Genomic DNA, 19,593 nt, shown 5'->3' with positions numbered 1-19,593 from the left:
CTGTGTTGTAAGGATGTCCATTTGAGATGTTGCTATTTTTCAAATCCTCATTCAGTCTGCACCAAAAACTTTTTCAACTACTAGTCTGAAGACCAATATTCTGACATTTTTCTTATTGGTCTAAACAAAGTTTTGCAATAACTTACTAGTCCGAATGACATTTTACTAGTCTGGGGCATCGGACTAGTGGCTAACCGTGCAGACTGCTCATTAAAAAAAATATTTGATTGTGACTTGTGATTGTTAGTGTTTTATCTACAAATGTAAATAATCTAAAGCAATTTAGGGACGACATCAAAAGATCGATGTAGGATAAAAAAATTAAATCAATTGTTTGGGGGTGGGGGTCAACATTGCTGCAAATTACAGTTTTGTTAATCCAAAATCAATTTTACATATATCCATAAAGGTAAATCATTTTTTCCCAAATTAAGTTAAGAAGGGGGGTAGGCATGGTAGGGGTTCAGTGAAAAACTATGCAAATTAAGTTTTTTATCCTACATTGAACTTTTGATGTCGTCCCTTAGCATGGCACAGTGCCATACCCTTTATTTGCATGCTGTGTGCCCTTAAGCGTTTACAGTTATTTGGATCAAGATTGAGTTTTTAGCTGGTCAAAGGGAGACAATCATTGACTTATGTTGGTATATTTTTAGATGTGTAGCATGTTATTTCATGATTACTTCCAGTGCTCTAGCTAGAAATCAAAAGGGGCAGGGTGCCAGTGGAGGGCAGGGCACTTTTTATGATAAGAAAAAGGCACTGCTTATTATTTTGTTTACGTTTCTGTGTGTATCACGAGTTAACGAATATCTTTTTTTTTTACTGTGTATGTTTGTTTTTTTTTAAATAAAGATGCTTTTCAACTGCAGTCTTTATTTCATTGTTTGTGTAGTTATGAATGATATAGTATATCTTCATCATCATATTTTTTACAGTTTATCTTTATTCTACTCATTATCAACGAATATGTTGGTTAATTTATTTTTTTCTATAATAAAATATAGCTTTTAACACAGCATCTACCTGAAATAAAAGAGCATTATTAATTTATCAATGTTTAGAACAAGAATTGCTAAAGGTATAATTATCAAGTAGAAATTGCAATTTTTTTTTTTATATGTTCAAAGACAGTTAATATCTTTAAGGTAACATTATTATGTTATTATATATTCAATTAGTGATTTATTCCTTTTTTTGATACTAGATAATATTTTTAGAGCACAAATTTGTAATAAGCTAAATCAGGGGAAGTAACTCCAAAATCAATTTCCACCACGTTTGTGTTATTAATTAAAAACTGTGCTTGTCGCTAACAAGTTGAGATGGAAGGCATTTCTGTAAAGACATAGTTTATTAATTTTAAGGACTTGAATTCAATTCTAAAGTCATGAAAGTCTTCATTTATACACTCTTCCATTGAAACTTGGAGATCGTAAATGCCGACCCAAGCTAAACACACTCGCTGACACATTCATCATAAGTATGACAAAAACAACATTGTCCTAATTATTAAATTACCTAGTTATTAACACCTTTGAAGTCTTTATCATTGTAATTGATTTGGTGACATGATTAACCTGGGGGCAATCACGTACACTGGTGTCATATAATTATGTAATTAACTTGGAGATCAGAAATCGATGAAACAAAAATTTATCAAAACGGCACAAGATAATTTTGGAAAAAGACGTCAGGGCAGAAGGGCGCGGATGAAGGCACCCAGGGCGCGGCTGAGGGCACCCAGGGCGCGGCACCCTTCTATTTTGGGCTAGCGAGACCACTGACTTCTATGAGAATTGACAGCATACATCAAATCATTCTTTGTTTCAGCAAAATAAGTGATAAAAATTGTTGAAGTAAATTTTTAATCCATTTTTGCATTTAAAACAATGAAAAATGTCATATTCCTTTCCAAAATGGGTGCCAAGCTATTTACAATAAAATCAGAACATCCGGTTTACATACAGAACCAAAAGATGCATGTAAACATTAGCCCTGCAAATCTTCTGTCAAAGTTTACTAAAATGGGAACGCACAGTGATATTGTTGGCTTTTTTTCAAAACTACCTCTACCCTTTTTGTCGAGCCTTCGACTTTAGTCGAAAAAGCGAGACTAAGCGATCCTACATTCCGTCGTCGTCTGCGGCGTCAACAAATATTCACTCTGTGGTTAAAGTTTTTGAAATTTTAATAACTTTCTTAAACTATACTGGATTTCTACCAAACTTGGACAGAAGCTTGTTTATGATCATAAGATAGTATCCAGAAGTAAATTTTGTAAAAAAGAAATTCCATTTTTTCCGTATTTTACTTATAAATAGACTTAGTTTTTTCTGCGGGGAAACATAACATTCACTTTGTGGTTAAAGTTTTTAGAATTTTAATAACTTTCTTAAACTACCCTGGGTTTGTACCAAACTTGGACAGAAGCTTGTTTATGATCATAAGATAGTATCCAGAAGTTAATTTTGTAAAAATATAAATCCATTTTTTCCGTATTTTACTTTTAAAAGGACTTAGTTTTTCTGCGGGGAAACATTACATTCACTCTGTGGTTAAAGTTTTTAAAATTTTAATAACTTTCTTAAACTATCCTGGGTGTGTACCAAACTTGGACAGAAGCTTATTTATGATCATAAAATAGTATCCAGAGGTAAATTTTGTAAAAAGATAACTCTATTTTTTCTGTTTTTTATTTTTAAATGGACTTAGATTTTCTTTGAAGTTAACATTACATACAGTTTGCAGTTAAAGTTTTCAAAACATTCATTAGATTTATTAACTATCCTAGATTTTTACCAAACCTAGACAGAAGCTTCTTACAATCATAAGATGGTATTAAGAGGAAAATTTTATTGATTTTTTTCCTCATTTTTGTTGAGCCCGCGATTTACAGCAAAAGTAGGCGAGACACTGGGTTCCGCGGAACCCTTACAAATTTTTTATTGGGAAAATATGCATCATTTTAATCAAATTGGGAAATTTATAATTAACCATGAATCTGACTGGAACTTCAATTAGCAGACCCCCTTTCAAGAGGTAAACCCACTTTTTTTTATGATACACAAAAAGACCCTCAAATCTGCACATATAGTCATTTTAGGCATGAAAAATGTTTTAAATGAGTGTTTCTGATTTTGTATTCATGCACAATTACTACTGAGACTGTGCACTGTTTGGGAAAAAATTTCAGCCATTTTTTTTCAAATTGGAATTCTTCTCCAGGGAAAAAGGTTTCATTTTCTAGTAATTTGAGGCAAACAATATCACTGATGCAAATTTATGCAAATTGTTATCCCCCCTTTTGACTACTATATGACCTCATGGCTTAATCTATATAGAACAAGGGAAGTTTAACAAATATCTAAAACCTTGAAAGAACATTTGTTTTTGTTATATATAATTGTACAAATCAAGGTCTTAGACTCTTACTTTATGTACATGCAGATAAAACAATGTCATGTTCATAATTTTATGGAAATTCAGTGTTCTCCCCAGGGTCTTTTAGCATCATGGTAATGTCAATGAATGTGATGCTATAATCTTGAATGTGATGCTATAATCTTGAATGTGATGCTATAATCTTGAATGTGATGCTATAATCTTGAATGTGATGCTATTTGAAGTGATTATGCGATGGACATACCTGTCAACCTCTGAAAATGAAAAGTCAGGTCATGACCTGCATTGAGAAAAAAAATCTCAGGTCATAACGCGTACGACATTTTGCAGGCTCAATTGAAGAACAAAAATATGTTTACATATAATTTATATAGTCAATATGTATATGGAACAGTTAGAACATGTATACAAGTTGATTTCAGACTATTGTTATATTCCATAGTAGCAGACTTGGCATTCTTTAAAAGAACTGCACATGGTTTCAGTTCATAGCAATGCAAATGTGTATTCATTTTACAAGAAAGAATAGCACACAGTGTATCCTTATTAAGATCAGCCCTAAACTCTGTAGCTATTTTCTTTACTAAAGAAAATGCCCTCTCACTGTCTGCATTTGCTGTTTGGCAAAACCAGTAATGTTTTAGCAAGTTTTGACAAAACAAAACATCTTGGTTTGTTAAGAAAAAATGTCATGCAACTTGGACATTTCTCCCCAAAATGTACCAATGTCAGTTTCAGGGGAAGTGCAAAGTGGAAGTTCATCTAATGGGGTCAACTGATAGTCACTGAACTCATCTTGTAGCTTGTTGAAAATATCATTACGTAGCTCAGGTAAACAGTCCTACATTTTGACTTTTGGTTACATTGAAAAAGACCCAAAAACCGAAGGTCGTATTACTTCTAAATACCGGAAACAATTCCGGTCAGAAATCCGGGTGAAACGGGTAATGTTAGAAATTCCCGGGACCCGCCGGGTAAAGAAAAACTCCCGGGTGAGAGGTGAAAATAACGGGTGTCACCCGCAAAAAACGGGTGAGTTGACAGGTATGGATGGATGTGATGCTATAATTTTTAGAAACAACATGGTATTTCAATTTCCCCTGTTTACCAGGATGCTAAATGATATATATATCTGGGGAGAGTACTGAAATTTATTTCTATTTCTATATAATTATTTGATAATTGGTCATTTAATTTACTTATGCAGGTTTACCATGACGGAGGACAAAGTTATTCCAGTTCGCGTTGCGATACGTTGTCGACCCCTGATCACCAAGGAATTGAATGAAGGATGTCAGAAATGTGTACGTTTTATCGACAACGAACCCCAGCTTGTACTAGGTTCCAACCGATCTTTTACTTACGATTATGTTTATAGTCCTGATCATTCTCAGCATGAGGTTTACGATTCTTCAGTCAAACATCTTGTCAAGCACATCTTTAAAGGTAAGATTCTAACAATCTTGATCACTCCCAGGTCTCTGTACGTCCTTCAACAATGATTAAAGCTCATATCGCATAATCAGCTATAAAAGGCCCTGAAATGACAAATGTCATACAATTTAACCAGAAACTAACAGCCTAATTTATGTGCAAAAAAAGGAACAAAAAACAAATATGTAACACATCAACAAGATTTTTTTGCTCTAATAGAATTTTAAAATATCTGTCCATTGCAGATGTCTTTACTTATCATTTAAGTGTAATTTCATGGACAATGAAAATCCCATTTGTCTGTTATCTTCAGAACACTGCTCATTTACAAGCCCCCAAGGAGCAATTTTTTGAAGGCCTTGCGCAAATATTTAAGACCTTTGCGCAAATATTTAAGACCTTTGCGCAATCAGTTTCTTTGTTGAATTAATGAGATGAAACATTGAACTCTAATAAAAAAAATTGAGCAAACCTCGGAAAGTCATTAAAGGCATGAATTAACATCTCAAAACTTGAAGACTTTTGTGGGATTGTAAGAAAAATTAAACATTATTTATTTACTTAAATGTGTATATGTTTTTTTACTTCTTCAAGTAAATAAATATAACTTGTACAAGTAGTACCCCTGACTGTACTTCAAAAAAAGCAAGTACTTGTTTGAAAAAAGGAATGTATGTTTCTGATGTTGTATTATTTCAGGGTACAATGCAACAGTCTTAGCCTATGGACAAACAGGAAGTGGGAAGACTTACACGATGGGAGGATGTTATGACATGGTCAGTGAAATAGAAAAAGGTGTCATCCCACGTGTGATGCAGGAACTGTTCAATGGAATGGAAGACAGACCAGAGTATTTGTTCACTATTAAAGTTTCATATTTGGAGGTACAATACATTTGTATATGTAAAAATAAAACACATATCAACTTTTATAACAATTAGCAGTAAATATTTGTAAGGATACTGCATTCAGCAAATATTGTTATTTCTCTATGTACACAAGATTGTGATCGTTCTTTGATCATTAACAAACAGAGATAAAATGTGTATTTATTATTCTATTTCCTCCTTTTTAACATAAAGAAAGGTTGTTTTTCTGTACCTCAAAATGCATTGCTCACTGTTTGGATTCCAGGTTACACTACCTATTGCTTTATATGAGCTATGTCACAAAAACATCAACCTTATACAAATGAATATCAATACATCTGTTAACCTATATCTGGTTAAATAAAAACCCACAATGCAAATTCTTTGACTATTTGAAAATTGGATTGATATAATAAACCTATAAAACAAATCAAAATTCTTTTAACTTACTGTGGAATCGTGTAGATTCAATTTCAATTATTTGGTGGGTACCAAATTTAAATTTCGTGGTTTAAGGAAAACTTACATATTCATGGATATTTAATCTCATGGTTTTGGCAAAGTCTACAGTCATTCCTTTAGAAAATTTGTAATGTTCAAAAAATAATCAAAGCCAATATAAATGTACATGTAAACGTGCACTTAATATCTGGCTCAATTCTGGAAAATCCCAAATTATGAAGAAAATTGTTTCGAAAACCCAAGAGCCAACCAAACCTTCTATCATGATTGGTGATAAAGAATTCAATATAAATTTCTTTTCTTACAGATTTATAACGAGGATATCAATGACTTGCTGTGTCCTATGTCTAAGAGAGAGCCACTGGCTATCAGAGAAGATGCAACAGGGGGAATCAGGGTAAACATTGTCCTGTAAACACGGAATTTCTAAATATAGACCATGAACATGATGAAACATGTAAAAAAAAAGGATGACAGGATTCACCAAAAATACATAGAGTGACTGATTTTACTGTTTGATAACAGACTTACCAATTTAAATTTTCCTCAGAGTTCTGTATTTTTGTTATTTTATTTTTTTGAACATGAACACAATGATGTGGTGATAAAACCATTTTAACAATTTATATGAGTCTAGACTACTTTGAAATATTAAAGGAGATGGGATAAACGTGCCAATGAGACGAACCCCAAGTCATGATGTGTAAATTAAAAGTAAACAATTATAGGTCAAAGTGCTGCCTTCAACATGGAGTTTTGGCTCAAACTGAACTTCAAACTATAAAGGGCCCCAAAATGACTAATGTAAAGCAATTCAAACAGGAAAACTAACATGGCCAATGGTCTAATCTATATTGAAAACAAGAAGTGAAAACTCCAACGAAATACGACAACCACTGAATAACAAGTTCCTGACTTAGGACAGGTGCCAACAAATGCAACAGGTTTAAATGTTTTCAAGATTCACTTTGTCATGTTAACACTGAATGTCTAAATAATAGACAATGAAACAAATAAAAAAGATTTGGGGATTCACCAAAAATACTGGATAGTTCAACAGATCAATTCAACCACTTACGCCTAAGTCCTTAGAAAAAAAACCAGAAAAGCAAATAAATTCAATGAAACACGTACAAAAGATGACCCAATTCACCAAAAATACTGGACAGTCCATGAAACAAACCAATGGCATACTCTTCTTAAAAAGCACTTAATAAGAATGAATTTGAATCACATAATAACTTATAAAGTAGATTCAAACAGAGAAATTCAGATAAATCTTTAAGCAAACTGCTCTTTGTACTTTAGTTACCAGGTTTACGAGAGAAAACAGTGACGTCCTACGAAGAAACCTTGACCTGCCTTAGCATGGGAGGTCAAGTCAGAACAACTGGAGCCACTGCTATGAATAACACGTCCAGTAGAAGTCATGCTATCTTTACAATACATGTGGAAATGAAGAAAAAAGACGATGAGTATGTCCAATAATAGTTTTTATCACACCAAGGGTAAATGATCATGTTGTGATTGGTTAATGGCTGTCACATGGTGATCAGCTATGAATCTGTAGGGGGTCAGTAAACTTCATAGGGGTTCATGACATCATGTCTACTGTCAATGGTGACGTTATCTATTGATTTACTAACCCTAAACCATTTCATTGATTATTTTTTTACAAAACACATCAGGAAAAATCTGTGTGTGATAAATTTGTTATATGATTCACTACTGACCTCCTACAAATCTATAGGGGGCCTTTGGCCTCAACCCCTATGGGTTTTACTAACCCCTCTGGATCTGTAGGAGGTCAAAAGCAAACCATATAACTTATAATAGACTAAGGACACTAAATGTGGATATCTCACTTGTTGTTAATTTCAATGCATAACATTTCTGTGGTGGGCTTTAATTCACCAATTGAATAAAAAGTATGTCCTTTGCATCAATATTGTAGGGGTCAGTAAACTTCATAGGGGTTCATCACATCATGTCTACTGTTAATGGTGACGTTATCTATTGATCTACTAACCCTAAACCATATCATTGATATTGACAGTAGACATGATGTCATGAACCCCTATGAAGTTTACTGACCCCCTACAATATTGATGCGAAGGACATACTTTTCATAAAATCTCTGGATTTTGTCAGTGAATTTTCTGTGTATTAATTTATTTTTGTATTCAATGAGAATAAATTGTATTTTTGTGATTATTTTTTTTTATGTTTTTTCAATTGTGTTAATCATTTAACTTGTCAATGTAGTTCAACTGCTTTGACTGTATGTACAAAGAATGTCTTAAAAATAGATATCTCTAAAAGTAGTCCTAGGAACAAAAGAAACTGGTTCTAAGTTTAGATAGTACCCAACACTTTGACTAAATTAAAATTTTAACAAAATATTTACTTTGACCCTTTGAAAAAAATATAAAATTTCTAAAGACTTGAACCAATCACTTTCACGGAAAAATTTCGTTGGATATATAGCAGTTTGACAAAGACTAATTTTGATTGAGAAGCTTGATATTTCCTTAACAATAAAACGTGATTAAAACATTTAGATGATTTTACAGAGTTATCTCCCTGTAGTGTTAGGTACCACCTTAAAGTCTAATTTACTATTATAGGAACGACACCTGTAGTGCCAAGTTCCACTTAGTGGATCTAGCAGGATCTGAGAGAGCAAAGAAGACGCAGGCTGAGGGAGAAAGGTTTAAGGAAGGGGTGAACATCAACAGAGGACTTTTATGTTTAGGCAATGTCATCAGTGCACTGGGTGATGACAAGGAGAAAAGGTCTTATATTCCATACAGAGACTCAAAGTTGACCAGGCTTCTTCAAGGTAATACTATAGAGAGATATTATTGATATTCTGTATTCCAATATAAGGTTCTTCTCAGACAGAGGGAGAAAAGGTCTTATATTCCATATAGAGACTCAAAGTTGACCAGGCTTCTTCAAGGTAATACTATAGAAATATATTATCATGCTCCATTTATGGGCATTATGTTTTCTGGTCTATGGGTCCGTCCTTTGAACCACTTCAAGGTTAAAGTTTTTGGTTGAGGTAGTTTTTGATGAAGTTGAAGTCCAATCAACTTGAAACTTAGTACACTTGTCCCCTATGATATAATCTTTCTAATTTTAATGCCAAGTTTAGAGATTTTCTCCCATTTTCAAGGTCCTTTAAGATAGAATATGATTGCTAGTGCAGATGGGGTATCCGTGTACTGCAGACACATTTTTGTTTATATTCTGTTTTCAAATATGAATCTCCTGTTGTACTTAATAAACACAGACATGGTCTATTTCCAGTATGACATGGAGCTCATGTGTTAAAATATCATAATAGAATTTTGCCATAGCAGTTATCTTTTGGAAAGGAAAAGTTCTGAAATAAACAATTTATACCTAAATCTGGTAATTTACAGATCTATTGATTTGTTGACAAATAATGCCTAGATACCTAGGTTAAAATAAGATAGAGCTTGACATGAAACGTATTTGTGGTTTTAATTTAAAAAAAATCACTATACTGCAACACCACAGTATAGTTCTTTCCGTTGTTTGCCAGGTTACATGTCATGGTAATTTGTAGAGGCATGTCATGAATGTATCAGGGGAATAAACAATGTTTCAATCCAGACTTCTCCTTTCAATATGTGATCGATAGTTTGAGAAAGTAGAGAATCATGCTTTCAGGTCAGACTGATAATGACAATTCACTTGCCCAAATTTTAAGGACAAATATAGGATTAATCATAATGATCACATATTTTGTGTAAACTCTCATTTCTATTAGATCTTTACATACATGTACACTTTAGTGGTCTGTTATTTGTGTAACTTAAAAAGAAATCATTATTGTTTGTGAGATTTTTTCTTGATTTATTTTTAACACTCATGACTGACATGTTTTAAATGTTTTGTTTGGTCAAAGGGAGAGAATCCAAGAGAGATAATTTACAATATAATTTTCACTCTTAATTTCATAATTTTTAGATTCATTAGGAGGTAATTCCTATACTCTCATGGTAGCATGTATCAGCCCAGCAGACACCAACATGGAGGAGACATTAAACACGTTACGATACGCTGACAGAGCTAGAAAGATCAAGAACAAACCTATAATTAACCGTGATCCACAGACGGCAGAGATCATTAGACTCAAACAGTTGGTAAGGATCAGTTATGAGGGATTCAGGCTAGTCCATTACAATTGAGTGAGTGGGAAGGACATTGGTTATTTATTGTTTTTTATACTGCAACTAGTTGTGTTTATTTTCTTAAATATAGTAACATAGCTGCATTTTGTATAATGTCAATTCATCATGGAACACTTTCTCCACAATCAAGGGCCAAATAAGGGATGAAAACAAGTTTGACATTTGTGTTACGATTTAAAAAGCTATAAATAAAATTGAGAATGGAAATGGGGAATGTGTCAAAGAGACAACAACCCGACCAAATAAAAAACAACAGCAGAAGGTCACCAACAGTTCTTCAATGTAGCGAGAAATTAACGCACCCGGAGGCGTCCTTCAGCTGGCCCCTAAACAAATATATACTAGTCCAGTGATAATGAATGCCATACTAATTTCCAAATTGTACACAAGAAACTAAAATTATAATAATACAAGACTAACAAAGGCCAGAGGCTCCTGACTTGGGACAGGCGCAAAAATGCGGCGGGGTTAAACATGTTTGTGAGATCTCAACCCTCCCCATACCTCTAACCAATGTAGAAAAGAAAACGCATAACAATACGCACATTAAAATTCAGTATTTATTTAAGTTGCAGTATAAAACAATATTAGGTCAATGTCATAATTAACTCCATGAAAATAATCTTATCTTAGGATTCAATTAAACTTGATAGTGTTTATATATTTACAGGTTATAGAATTAGAGACAAGACTTCAGTCTGGGGGTTTAACCATAAAGTGTGAGAGTTCAGTAGCTACATGTACATCAGTGTTTTCATCTACATCATCTACAGCAGCATCTACATCCATGTCATACGTGTAGGTATATTTATCATCCTTCCCTACGCCTATATCACCCTGCTCTGTCGCTCCGTAATTTTTGTATCAAGACTTCAAAACGAGACCAGGCATTATCAACGACGTCACAATGTGAGGGGAGAAATTATCAGCGATGCCACAATGTGAGGGGAGAAATTATCAGCGATGCCACAATGGGAGTGAAGATGTTATCAGCGATGCCACAATGTAAGGGGAGAAATTATCAGCGATGCCACAATGTGAGGGGAGAAATTATCAGCGATGCCACAATGGGAGTGAAGATGTTATCAGCGATGCCACAATGCGAGGGGAGAAGTTATCAGCGATGCCACAATGCGAGTGAAGAAGTTATCAAGCATAAAACTGTCTTAGGAAGAGGGAATAGACCATTAATAGAATGATAAACAGATAATCAGGTTTACTTCATATAGATATTATAAAATATCAGCCACTCCACACAATGTGAAACTTATTAGCATGTTCTCTGTGCTCACTCCCCAAAAAGATTCTCATTGTGGCTAGCGTCTGATATTTTACGATATCAATGTGTAGAAAACCGGATAATCTATTCTTATCAAGGAGATGATGTATATATTCTGGCTCTAATTTTTACGTTTGCATAGATGCCAACCATTACGATTTTCCAGTAATTTTTCCGATTTTGCGATCAAAACTATGCTATTACGATCAAAGTCGAATAGTTATGGATTCGCAATCATCGTCGCTCAATTTTGTAAAAAGCGGATTTTTATCATTGCTTTTCCGTCTTGGTCCGGTATTTAGAAAATGCCAATGTGATACTTCCGGTTTCTCGGGAGTTGTCGACCTATTTTTGGGTAACTAACTGACTTCCAAAGAGGCAAACTTGCATTTTATGAGTAGCTTTCCCCCTTTCTCTACTTCTCCTTGACAAAATGAAAATATACGAATCGAGAACATCTAAACAATTAATGAAAAGAATACATACTACAGATAACATGTTGAACGAAACATGTTAGTGCACATCACTTTGCAATCACTCGTCAGTAATTTTTATTGGTAAATGCACGTTTTTGAATGATTACTGAAAACTTTTCATAAATACGGAAAATTTGACAGTTTGTTACTGAATGGGCCAAAAGGGGGTTGGCATCTATGCGTTTGTCACCAACAGCATAAGCAGGTTAAGGAACCACTGGATTCTGTCTGCTGTCATTCTTGGCCTAACAAACTTTGATAGAAAACTTTTAACTTGGTGCAGACCAAAGATAAAATTTGAAGCTTTCTTTAATAGAAGCTAAGAGTGACTTTGGTAAAAGTTATCTTTGATTTTAAAAACGATGATTTTATATTAGGTCTGCAAATAAACTCAACATAGATACCATTACCAGGATTAAAATTTTGAGTTTGCGGCAGATGCGTGTTTCATCTACAAAAGACTCTTTAGTGATGGTTAAATTAAAAAAGTTTAAAAGGCCAAATAAAGAAGGATGTTAAAGAGCATTGAGGACCAAAAATTCCTTTAAGTTTTGCCAATTATAGTTGATAAGGTTGAGTTGAAGCATGTAAAAATTTGACATGTGCAATGCAGCCACAAGTTGCTGGTCAATACTTTATTATGACATGTACATTGAAAAGTTTGTTTTCTTGTCTTTAATGAATGATCAACTGTGCCCTAGTAAACATGTTACCTAAATTAATTTTCATACAAAGACACAATTATACAGGATGATTCCTTGAAAATATAAGCACAAAAAAAGAACATGAAAAAAAATTGAAAAGTTAAATATCTCATTTGAAAATAACTCGCAATTATATACTTCACATGAGCCATGTCGTTCAGGAATCGATCTTATGCAAACGAAAATCAATACCTCTGTTAACCTATTTATGGTTGAAATTATTTCTACAGAAAGTCTGTAATTTTTTCAAAGGTAGGTTTTAATTAGAAGACAACCCTTTAAAACGGACCAAAATTCATCTTTATATCTTAATAATTCCAAAATCGATCAAAGTCTGATACATGTATCTGTGTACATGCATGCACTTAATTTAGTCCTGGTATCTGTGATGAGTTTATTTACAACCACTGGGTCGATGCCACTGCTGGTGGAGATTTATTTCCCCAAGGGTATCACAAGCACAAGAGTCAGCACAAAAACTTTTGTGCTGACATGAATTATCATTGATATTGTTATATTTATAAATTAACTGTTTACAAAATTTCGAATTTTTTTAAATACTAAGGCTTTTCTACCTCAGGCATAGATTACCTTAGCTGTATTTGGCAAAACTTTTAGGAATTTTGGTCCTCATTGCTCTTCAACTTCGTACTTTATTTGGCATTTTAAACTTTTTGGGATTCTATCGTCACTGATGAGTCTTTTGTAGACGAAACGCACGTCTGGCGTATATACTAAATTTAGTCCTGGTATCTATGATGAGTTTATTTGCATTAGTTGATTTCTGTATGACTCTGCTCATGTATATACTACATGTACATTTAAAAAACTAATAATATCAGTTTATATTTCCATACGTTTAGAACTGAATTTTATATGTTTTTATTTTTCAGAGATCAGGACTCTATAATGGACAAAGTCAAAGAATTGTCGGAGAAAAACAAACAGCTAGAGGTAATAATGTGTTTATCATACATATAATGTTAGTCATGTTAGTAGGGTATATATCTTAGATAATAAATACAGCATCAAATATTTCCAATATGTAAAAAAACATGTGCAAGAGTTTACATTAGTTACAAGGCAAAAGTACAAACACAAGTTTTCACATTTTTTTTTATAAAAGAGCAAAGCTTCTTCTGAACTGGTTTTCTTGTTCTTGGCATAAGTTTAGAGAAATGATGTTTTGTAAAATATGCAGTCAAATACTCTTCATTTTTAGCTCACCTGGCCAAAACTGGCAAAAGGTCAAGTGAGCTTTTCTTATCACTTGGCGTCCGGCGTCGTCGTCATTAACTTTTACAAAAATATTCTCCTCTGAAACTACTGGGCCAAATTAATCTAAAAAAATCTGGAGTTAAACTGTAAACAGCAATAATGTTAAGCAAAGTAAGATTTACAAATAAGTCAACATGACCAAAATGGTCAGTTGACCCCTTTAGGAGTTATTGCCCTTTATAGTCAAATTTTTTACTTTTTTTCGTAAATCTCCATGATCTTTTACAAAAATCTTCTCCTCTGAAACTACCGAGCAAAATTAATCCAAACTTGGCCACAATCATCATTGATGTATCTAGTTTAAAAATTGTGTTTTTTTACCCGACCAACCAACCAAGATGGCCGCCACGGCTAAAAATAGAACATGGAGGTTAAATGCAGTTTTTGGTTATTACTCAAAAACCAAAGCATTTAGAGCAAATCTGACAATGAGTAAAATTATTTATCTGGTCAAAATCTATCTGCCCTGGAATTTTTAGATGAATCGGACAACTCGTTGTTAGGTTGCTGCCTCTAAATTGGTAATTTTAAGGAAATTTTGCTGTTTTTGGTTATTATCTTGAATATTATTATAGATAGAGATAAACTGTAAACAGCAATAATGTACAGCAATTTAAGACTCAAAAATAAGTAAAATGACCAAAATGGTCAATTGACCCCCTAAGAAGTTATTGTCCTTTATACTCAGTTTTAACAATTTTCATAAAATTTGTAAATTTTTACTAACATTTTCCACTGAAACTACACGGACAAGTTCATTAAAGATAGAGATTATTGTAAGCAGCAAGAATGTTCTGTAAAGTAAGATGTACAAACACATCACAATCACCTAAACACAATTTTGTCATGAACTGTCTGCTTCCTTTGTTTAATTCACATATACCAAGGTGAGCGACACAGGCTCTTTAGAGCCTCTAGTTAATGGGAATAATCACATTGCATTCAAATATGATATTCATCACCAATCTGTCGATTGTTATGATTGGTCAAAGCATCTCATACTACTACAGATAATTTCATGCTTTTATAAACAAAATAAAAAGAATATTACACTGTTGGTGATATATCCGTTGGAAATTAAAGTATGACTAATAATAAGATGTTTTTACTTTACATTAATATGGATTTTTTTAAGAGACTGGTGTTTTTACTCTTTATAAAGGGTAGGAATGCAATGACGGTTAGAATTCAAACGGTCATTTTAGGCTGAAATGCAATGACAGTTAGAATTCAAACAGTCATTTTGGGCTACCTTTAGTGACAAATCAATAAAAGTCTTACCGTGATTCGTAAAAATATCCACATCATGATTCGTTAGAAGTCTCAAATAATGATTAGTCAAAATCAGTCAATTTTTGTATTGTCTAAAGAGAAAAAAAATCATAAAAACACTGAAGTCCCAGGAAAATTCAAAAAGGAAAGTCCCTAATCAAATGGCAAGATCAAATGATAAAACAAATCAAACGAATGGACAACAACTGTCATATTCCTGACTTGGTACAGGCATTTTCAAATGTAGAAAATGGTTGTTTGAACCATTATAGTGTACATTTTATCGTCATGCACTAAAAATGACTATTGATGTCATTTGGGGAGAATAATTACCGTCATGCATGATGGTACCCCATGACCATCCTTCCAAGGACAATTTGCCCCTTCCTCTTCGGCACTGTTGATTTATGTCTTAATGTATTTTGCTAATCTGACTTCTTGTTTTTTTAATTTCAGGAAGAGAATGAGAAGTTATCAGATGAACTACAGAGATCTGTCGATAACAGTGCTAATCTGTCTTGTTGTGTTTTGTTATTTCAGGAAGAGAATGAGAAGTTATCAGATGAACTACAGAGATCTGTCGATAACAGTGCTAATCTGTCTTGTTGTGTTTTGTTATTTCAGGAAGAGAATGAGAAGTTGTCAGATGAACTACAGAGATCTGTTGATAACAGTGCTAATCTGTCTTGTTGTGTTTTGTTATTTCAGGAAGAGAATGAGAAGTTGTCAGATGAACTACAGAGATCTGTTGATAACAGTGCTAATCTGTCTTGTTGTGTTTTGTTATTTCAGGAAGAGAATGAGAAGTTGTCAGATGAACTACAGAGAGCTGTTGATAACAGTGCTAATCTGTCTTGTTGTGTTTTGTTATTTCAGGAAGAGAATGAGAAGTTGTCAGATGAACTACAGAGATCTGTTGATAACAGTGCTAATCTGTCTTGTTGTGTTTTGTTATTTCAGGAAGAGAATGAGAAGTTGTCAGATGAACTACAGAGAGCTGTTGATAACAGTGCTAATCTGTCTTGTTGTGTTTTGTTATTTCAGGAAGAGAATGAGAAGTTGTCAGATGAATTACAGAGAGCTGTTGATAACAGTGCTAATCTGTCTTGTTGTGTTTTGTTATTTCAGGAAGAGAATGAGAAGTTGTCAGATGAACTACAGAGATCTGTTGATAACAGTGCTAATCTGTCTTGTTGTGTTTTGTTATTTCAGGAAGAGAATGAGAAGTTGTCAGATGAACTACAGAGAGCTGTTGATAACAGTGCTAATCTTTGTGAGAAAGTCATTAAGTTGGACCTGAAATGTGAACGATTGAAAAACAGACTCGATGATTTCAAAAAGGACACAGGGTAAAAATCCTAGAGTTGTGTTTAGTGTCCAAATAGAAAATGTTTCTTGGATAGTTAATGCAAAGGAAATGTTATTGTATTACCATTTTATTATTCTTTTTTATGCCCCACCTAAGATAGTAGAGGGGCATTATGTTTTCTGGTTTGTGGGTCAGTTAGTCTGTCCGTTTGTTCGTCCCGCTTCAGGTTAAAGTTTTTGGTCAAGGTAGTTTATGATGTAGCTGAAGTCCAATCAATTTGAAATAAATTTGCTTATGATATGATCATTCAAATTTTAAAGCAAAATTATATTTTTTTACTAAATTCCACGGTCCATTGAACATGCAAAATGATGGGGCATCCGTGTACTTTGGACACATTCTTGTTAATTCTATCATCAAAGCAAATTTTGGTGGACAAATCCCTTGTCTCATGGCCTAAACAAGTTATAACAAGTTTATAATAAATTTTTTATCAAAGGAAAATTTTATTTTATATTCATTTTGAAGAAGAGAATACCCTTCCCTTTCTAATTAAAAGAGTAAGAAAATCAGTGTTTTGCAGCAGCAATAAGTTGGAGTAACTAGTACAAAAGATGTCTTACTTCTTACAACAAGTTTTAGTAACTAGAACAAAAGATGTCATACTTCTTACAACAGTTGAATGTAACTCATCTTGAGGTTTATGACAAGCTTAACTTCTTGTTTCTTTAGTTTACCAAATATTCCATTTTAGTGTATTTTTAATGCCACCCATAAATATTAACCAAAAACTCAAAATAATGGGACTTTTGTCTGATATATTATACTGGTGAGCATGCAGAAAACTTGATAATGCAAATATTAAAAGGGAAATTATGTGTCTATTTTCAGGTTGGATTTCAATGTATTAAGTTCAAGTTTAGATGTGAACTCTCATCCAGAGTTGAAAGAACAGATGGACAAATTGAGACATCTTGCTGAACAAGTTAATGACGATAAGGTAATTAATTTGATAGAAATCAATTATAGTAGTTGATGCCCCACCTAGGGCCATTATGTTTTTTTCGGTCTGTGTGTCAGTCTGTTGGTACTTTTTGTCTGTCTTTCTGGCTTCAGGTTTAAGTGTTTTGTTTAAGTTTTTGGTCATGGTAGGTTTTTATTAATCAAATCAACTTGAAACTTATTACACATGTTCCTTATCATATGATCTTCTTAATTCCAATGCCAAATAAGAACTTTGACCCAAATTTTATGGTCCACTGAACATTGAAATTGATAGTGTGTGTGTGGGGCCACCTCATCAGCGGATCATAGTGTTGCATTAGATCAAACTTTATTAACCAATAAAGATGAAGAGGGGCTTTTGTTTGCGTTTAAATTAGAAATTTTTGTTTCATAAGTTTCATTGGAATCAACAGCTTTTCTAATATAGAAAATATTACAAATACTGATTACCTTGGCTTTTTGTCCCAATACAATGAGTTTTTAATGTGTATGGAACTATGTAATGCCATGCAATACTCTCAGAATACTTGTTTACACTCTATAAAATGTAAAAACACTATGAAATTCTTGTTTTGATGTTTCTATGGCCAAATGAAATAGTATGTGTGTTTCCAGTTGCATCTTAATGTAGGTTTTTTATCTTATGTTTTTTTTTACATTGAGTCTATGGTAGCCACATTCTGAGTTCAACAATGGTTAATGAAAAATGACAAAAAAAATTCATATGGGTAGGCTATTATTAAGACTTAAAAGAAGGGTAATTAGGATAAATGGACCCACACATATATTTTTATTTGGCCTAAGTTGTGATTGTTTTTTGTCTTGTTTGACGGAGTAAAAAAGTGAGACAAGTATGTTGTTTCCGTCGACAGCGGCATCAACAATGTATAAGTTTGTGATTAGATCTAGTTTATAGTGAACCACTGGCGGTAAGTTAAAGATATATGATATGCAGTTGTATTAGTTTATATTGCCCTGCCCCCTCAGTTATGGTTTATTGACCTTGATATGTTTGCTTAGTATCATGTTTTAGTTTGTGATTAGGTCAGTTAATGGGGAACCACTAGTTGGTAATGATATTTGGTATGTAGTTGTATAAGCATTGGTACATCTCATTACCATGGAGATTATTTGACCCCGCCACCTCAGTTAATATGGTTTATTGACTATAAAATTTTGCTTAGTTTAAATGTATTAGTTTGTGTTTAGTAGATATAGGAAGATGTGGTGTGAGTGCCAATGAGGTTTGTTTAAAGGGAACTACTTATGATAAGTCAATGGTATTTTATATCCAGTTGTATTAGCATTGGCACATCTCATTTCCATGGAGATTGTTTAGCCATGTACCTTCAGTCATGGTTCATTGACTTTGAATATTTGCAAAACTTACTTGTTAAAGTGTTGCTATTTTAATTTCAACATATGCATTATCAAAATTACCAAAAAGCGAGACATATCTCTGTGATAACAGTTTATTTAATTAAGGAATGACTGTAATATTTTTTCTGTCTATGAAAAAATAACATAAAAATGTGGTGCACACTTTTCATTTCTATAAGTGTTAATGACTTGACCCTGTAGTGTGTTTATTTAGCAATTTGATTGCACAGAAATTTAAATTTATAATTCATATTTAAACAATGCTATAAAATGCATTTTTTTTAAAAAGTTTGGTTATTGAAACAATACATGGAAATTAACAAGTTATCCTAAAATGTTCAAATTTTATATTCTGCCTACATAGTAGTGGAGAAAAGAATGAAATTAAATTTTCAATCTTCTAGAAATGACTCACAATGGTTATCTGTACAAAATGTATATATTTAGCTATAATACTATGAAAATACAAGTCTTTACTATTTTGTGTTGAAATA

General features: G+C 33.1%; 1 protein-coding gene across 3 annotated transcripts in view; it reads left to right on the top strand.

Annotated features, from left to right (window-relative positions):
* The window catches only part of LOC134696517 (chromosome-associated kinesin KIF4-like), a 43,618-nt gene that overhangs the window by 2,664 nt on the left and 21,361 nt on the right, over positions 1-19,593 (top strand). For 2 of the 3 annotated variants that reach the window (XM_063558356.1, XM_063558353.1), the window contains exons 2-12: positions 4,613-4,851; positions 5,539-5,723; positions 6,478-6,567; positions 7,479-7,645; positions 8,798-8,965; positions 9,086-9,132; positions 10,173-10,348; positions 11,067-11,194; positions 13,749-13,809; positions 16,618-16,754; positions 17,606-17,714. In XM_063558356.1, coding sequence (XP_063414426.1) covers positions 4,620-4,851; positions 5,539-5,723; positions 6,478-6,567; positions 7,479-7,645; positions 8,798-8,965; positions 9,086-9,132; positions 10,173-10,348; positions 11,067-11,194; positions 13,749-13,809; positions 16,618-16,754; positions 17,606-17,714 — 1,500 coding nt within the window. In that variant the 5' untranslated portion in view covers positions 4,613-4,619. Of the gene's footprint in view, positions 1-4,612; positions 4,852-5,538; positions 5,724-6,477; positions 6,568-7,478; positions 7,646-8,797; positions 9,013-9,085; positions 9,133-10,172; positions 10,349-11,066; positions 11,195-13,748; positions 13,810-16,617; positions 16,755-17,605; positions 17,715-19,593 lie in introns of all 3 variants that reach the window. The other variant, XM_063558355.1, reaches the window with a different exon arrangement.

This window comes from Mytilus trossulus, chromosome 14 (genome assembly GCF_036588685.1).
Source record: "Mytilus trossulus isolate FHL-02 chromosome 14, PNRI_Mtr1.1.1.hap1, whole genome shotgun sequence".
Lineage (NCBI taxonomy): Eukaryota > Metazoa > Mollusca > Bivalvia > Mytilida > Mytilidae > Mytilus > Mytilus trossulus.
This window is presented reverse-complemented; position numbering and strand designations above follow the sequence as displayed.